This window comes from Dipodomys ordii, unplaced genomic scaffold, assembly GCF_000151885.1.
Source record: "Dipodomys ordii isolate 6190 unplaced genomic scaffold, Dord_2.0 Scaffold29, whole genome shotgun sequence".
Classification (NCBI taxonomy): domain Eukaryota; kingdom Metazoa; phylum Chordata; class Mammalia; order Rodentia; family Heteromyidae; genus Dipodomys; species Dipodomys ordii.
In genome coordinates, this window is record NW_012267245.1 from 618,006 (window position 1) to 620,790 (window position 2,785).

Genomic DNA, 2,785 nt, shown 5'->3' on the forward strand with positions numbered 1-2,785 from the left:
GTAATTTAGACTTGATGGGCCTAGTTCCCAGAATGAAACAAAATGCATCTGGCCCCCTCCCCTTAACAACCTAACTCCCCCTTTTGTTAAAGACTGACCCATAAAACAGAGAGATTATAATCCGACTCCAACTGGTGACACCACTCTGCTTATGGTAAATCTTTGCTTTTGCACATGCTTACAGTAAACTCGGCCTATTGGCCACCTGTGTGTGGTCTGCTATGACTGTACAATCCTTTGTGACCCATGGGTCACCTACACATTACCAAGTTAGACCTCATGGATTTTGCCTTTAACAACCAAAGAATGGAGGCTGCTAGGGGTCGCAGTATCAGCTCCCCAGCCTGTGCTGTGGCCCTGACCGGTCAGTGTAGTAACCTTCTCAATAAAGTTGCTTCTTTGTGAACAACTTTGTTGCGGTGGGCTCTGTCACTCTGGACAGCTAGGTGGGCTTGCCTGCCTGAGTAGTTGTCTTCCTACTACAATATGTGGTCTATTTGGGGATTCTAAGGAGAAGTACTAGAGAGAATACGATTAAGAAACACTTAATAATACTGATATAGAAGATATGAACTATGAGGACTGAATACAGGAACTGACTGAAAATAGTTGAATAATACAAATGGACAATTAAAAGAGGACCCTGGAATAAGGTCATCAGATTAAAGTAAATATATGTATTTTGAAATCCCTAGGTGAAACCAAGTTCCACAACTGACAAAAATACAAAAACTAATAATAGCACCGTTAAAAAAAATACACTCAATGCATAACTATGGAACTATGACTACTCTGTACATCACCTTTATGGTAAAAATTAAAAAGAAAAAACAAGTAACAGGAACATAAAACAGATTCTGTTGAGGATATGAGTACCAGTAGGAGCAGGGAAGATAAGGAAGGCATATAATCTAAAAAAACCTTAGGTATGTTTGTGCAGATATAAAAATGGAATGTCTTCATATTGTTTTGAGAAAGGGGATGAGGAAGGGAATGTTATGACAATCCATCAAGACACCCTTAAAAGTGACAAAGGAACTTTATTTACACTACTTACACCAGAAAGGGGACCTGTGACTGCCTTGTGTCACTGGCTACTCAGAACCAAGAGCAGCCTCAAACTCCAAGCCTCCAATGGGCAGCCCTGACCATTACTAGTTGAATTGCAAACCTCCTATTAGTCAGGTTTCAAATCTCCCAAGCTCCAAAGGGGAAGGCTTTTCCTTTTGCTTCCTTCCTCCTTCTCTGCAGGCCTCTCCACTGCACATGGGCCTCTTTGCAGGCCTCATGCCTTGCCACTTCCTTTTCCAGAGTCCTCTCCTGAGCCTTCAGGATTCTCCAGAGGCCCTGCTCTGCTACAATAGGCTCCTCTGACTGTGTTTCTCTGCATCATCTCAAACTCCACTCGTGCTACTTGGAACATGCAGCCAGTCCTGGGGTTTGAACTCAGGGCCATGGCACCAACCATGAACTGCTTTTGCTCAAGACTACCATTCTACCACTTGAGCCACAGTGCCATTTCCAGTTTTCTCTGTTTATGTGGTATGGAGGATAAAACCATGATTTTCATGCATGCTTGGCAAGCAGTCTACCATGGAGCCTCACACTCAAAACATCACAGATTTTGATAAGTAGAATTAAAATACTGCATAATAGACTGCAGCATGGGAAAACATATTTCCCAGCAATATATCTGAAAACAGACTAATGACCAAGATACAGAGAGAGAGCTCAAATAACTAAACTCCCGAAGAACCAGTAATCCAATTAATAAATACATAAATGAACTGCCAGGACAAATGAATGAAATTAACTCCCAAGATGTACAACTGAGAACATTTGTAGATGAAGCAAAGTTTAGCATCCCAGGACAGAACAGAAATACAAATTGAAATGACATAAAGTTTCATCTCATTTCCATCAGATTGGAAATCAGCAAGTACACATAAAGCAGTAACTGCTAGTGAGGATGTTTGTATGAGTTTATATTAGTGTACCAGTAGGAGCAAGGAAAATGGCATAGATGTCTCTTAAAAAGGTAAAAGTAAGAGTTTCATAGGATCCAGCAATATTACTCATGAGCCTACATCTGAAGGAATTTGTTTGTTTTAATTGTGAAAATACTGAACAGAGGGTTACAATTACATGGGCAAGATAAAGAGTACATTTCTTATCAAGCATTGTAACCTCTTCCTTTGTTTCCCCTTCCTACCCTCCCACCCCCTCCTCTCACACAATTCTCCATGCTCACCCTCCCCCTGCCCCCGGCACCAAAGTGGTAAAGTTCATGTTCAACATGACTTGCCCATCTCATTGTTGCAATGGGTCCAACTGTAACCCTATTTAAACGATGTGTTTTTCCCCTTCCCCACCAAAAATTATACCTACATCAAATACAGGGAAAGCTGGGGTTATATGGTGGAAGAGGGACAAACAAAGCAACAAAGAAATAATCTTATTAATCTGTTAGAAACAATCGCAGGAAGAACAAAACATTTGAATACATATCTTAGGATTCATTTCTCTAACAATAATTTATCTGAAGTTTTCTGCTTGACTCAGACATATACTAGTTATGAAAATAAGGGAAACCATGGGACCTATGTTTCTTTGGGCCTGGCTAACTTCACTTAATATAATTTTTTCCAAGCCTTTCCATTTCCTAACAAATATGACAATGGAATTCTTTCTGATGGAGGCATAGAATTCCATTGTGTATGCATACCACATTTTCTTGATCCATTCATCTACTGAGGGGCATCTTGGTTGGTTCCATGTCTTACCT

At 40.5% G+C, this 2,785-nt stretch overlaps 1 protein-coding gene across 1 annotated transcript in view; it reads left to right on the top strand.

Annotated features, from left to right (window-relative positions):
* Positions 1-246: 246 nt before the first annotated feature.
* Positions 247-2,785, top strand: part of LOC105985418 (zinc finger protein 260-like) — a 5,418-nt gene continuing 2,879 nt past the window's right edge. The window contains exon 1 of the mRNA XM_013015963.1: positions 247-364. Within this exon, the coding sequence (XP_012871417.1) occupies positions 247-364 (118 nt within the window). The remainder of the gene's footprint in view (positions 365-2,785) is intronic.